Source organism: Carya illinoinensis, chromosome 11 (genome assembly GCF_018687715.1).
Source record: "Carya illinoinensis cultivar Pawnee chromosome 11, C.illinoinensisPawnee_v1, whole genome shotgun sequence".
Taxonomy (NCBI): domain Eukaryota; kingdom Viridiplantae; phylum Streptophyta; class Magnoliopsida; order Fagales; family Juglandaceae; genus Carya; species Carya illinoinensis.
Genome location: NC_056762.1, coordinates 24787631 through 24789873, shown reverse-complemented (window position 1 = coordinate 24789873; position 2243 = coordinate 24787631). Strand labels below are relative to the sequence as shown.

Here is a 2243-nt window from a genome sequence, read left to right as displayed (position 1 = left end):
AAATTCTAAAGCAATATTAAATAATAACTCTGTATTAATTGCACCCACCAAAGAATCATATCGCATTAATTACTTCATTAGAGGGCCATGCTGCATTGAATGAGACCTGGCTGGTGAGACCCCAAGAGGACACCTCCCCACCCAGTCGCAAGTCATAGGCTTTTGACCTCGTATGTAGGTATAAAGGCAACCTCCAGACACCAAAACAAGGGTTGAAGTCTCTAAACTCTGCTTATTACAGCTAGCCTTGAATTCTCTCCTTTAAACTCTACTAACATAGGCAATAGAGGCTCCACCTGGTTGCCATCCTGACCGCTGGACTTCGGAGTTCCTTTTGCGTTTGCAAACTCAAGATTAAAGGCCCAAGTTGCGGAGGGTTTGGCTAAAAAGCATACGAAATACAACGTCAACAGTGGCGCCGACTGTGGGATTCTTAAAAGAAAAACTTTTTTGTGTCCTTCGTACGCTTGCAAAAACCCTCCCTCGAAAGGCTCGAGAGTGCGAATGAATGGGATAATAGATAAGTATGGAAATGATGGACACGGAAGCAATCCAATCAGAAGGAACGAAAGAGGGGACACATGATGATGTGACCGATAAACTGGGAGGCACTGGAGGGGGAGCCTGCACCACATTAAAAGTTGTAAACATCTTAAAGTTGTATGGGTATTTTTGTCTATTAACAGTCTTTTTAAAATTCAAATTACGTTTCGTATTATTCAAAAAAAATACGTTTGAGGAAAAACATCAAAATAATATTTTTTCTCAAACATACTTTTTAACTTATTTGAGATTAAAAGTACTTTAATATGTAACATCCAAACAATCTAATTTTTTTTTATTAAAGAGCTTTAAAAACTATTTAAGCACTTTTTAAGACTCCTACTACAATCCCAAACAGGCCCTAAGACAGAAGCATAGGAGCTTTAGTGCAGAAAAGAACACTATCATTATGGCCGAGGTTGAACAACTGCTGGCAATAGGGTTCAGAAGGGAAGCACACTACCCTAATTGGCTATCCAACATGGTGCTTGTGAAGAAACCAAACGGTAAATGGAGAATGTGTGTAGACTTTACTAACTTGAACAAAGTTTGCCTGAGGGACATCTTCCCGCTTCCTTGCATCAACCTCATTGTGGATTCAATGGCGGGCCACCGCATGCATAGCTTCATGGATGCTTACTTTGGGTACAATCAAATCTGCATGAACCCAGACAACAAGGAAAAAACATTGTTCATCACGAACTGAGGGCTATACTACTACTCAGCCATGCCATTCGGCTAAAAGAATGTGGGGGCAACATACCAACTGTTTGTTAATCGAATGTTCAAGAATCAAATCGGAAGAAATATGGAGGTCTATGTGGACGACCTGCTATTTTAAAAGGGAGACTCTGGGCAACACTTAGATGACCTTTGAAAAGCCTTTGCGGTACTGAGGCAGTTCAAGATGAAGTTGAACCCCACAAAATGCGCGTTCAGGATGGGTTCAGGAAGGTTCCTCATATTTATGGTATCACAAAGGGGGATCAAAGTCAATCCTGAAAAAGTAGAGGCCATGCTTGACATGCCTCCTCTGCAAAGCATTAATGACGTATAGAAAATCACCAGCTGCTTTGTATCATGGTCAATGGATAAATGTCTTCCTTTCTTCATAGTGTTGTGAAGGCTCAAGATTGGGATGAAGAGTGTGCTGAGGCATTCGCCACGCTCAAGAAGTATTTAACTAGCCCCATGCTACTCAGTCAACCCCAGTGCAAGGAGGTATTAATCTTGTACCTATCCATGTCCCTGCAAGCGGTCTCCTTGACCCTAGTACAAGACGATGGCAGGGTTCAAAGGCCAGTATACTATATTAGTCGGGCTTATAGGGGGCAGAAGCCAGATACCCTTGCGTTGAGCAACTCGCATTCGCCTTGATAATAACCACTTGAAAATTTCGACCCTATTTTCAGGCCCACTTTCAAAGTTCTCACTGAGGCTCCCCTAAGAAAGATCCTACAGAGTTAGATGCCTTGTGCCACTTTACCAATTGGTTTACCAATTGGGCTATGGAACTAAGCGAATTAGATATCGAGTATGCCCTGCGCACCTCCATGAAAGGGCAGATAGTAGTGGATTTTGTCGTAGAATCCGCAAGCTTGCCTGAAGAAACTAAATATGCACAACCTATGAAGCCTTGACAAGTCTTTGTAAGAATATCACTTAGGATCCACAACCCCCTCATCTGGTCTCAGTATCTC

At 42.1% G+C, this 2243-nt stretch overlaps 1 protein-coding gene across 1 annotated transcript; it reads left to right on the top strand.

The window, feature by feature from the left end:
- The first annotated feature begins 952 nt into the window (after positions 1–952).
- On the top strand, positions 953–1920 carry LOC122282321. Its single transcript, XM_043094279.1, has 2 exons — positions 953–1188; positions 1659–1920. Exons 1-2 carry the CDS (start codon positions 953–955, stop codon positions 1918–1920), a joined length of 498 nt encoding a protein of 165 aa, XP_042950213.1.
- The last annotated feature ends 323 nt before the right edge of the window (positions 1921–2243 follow it).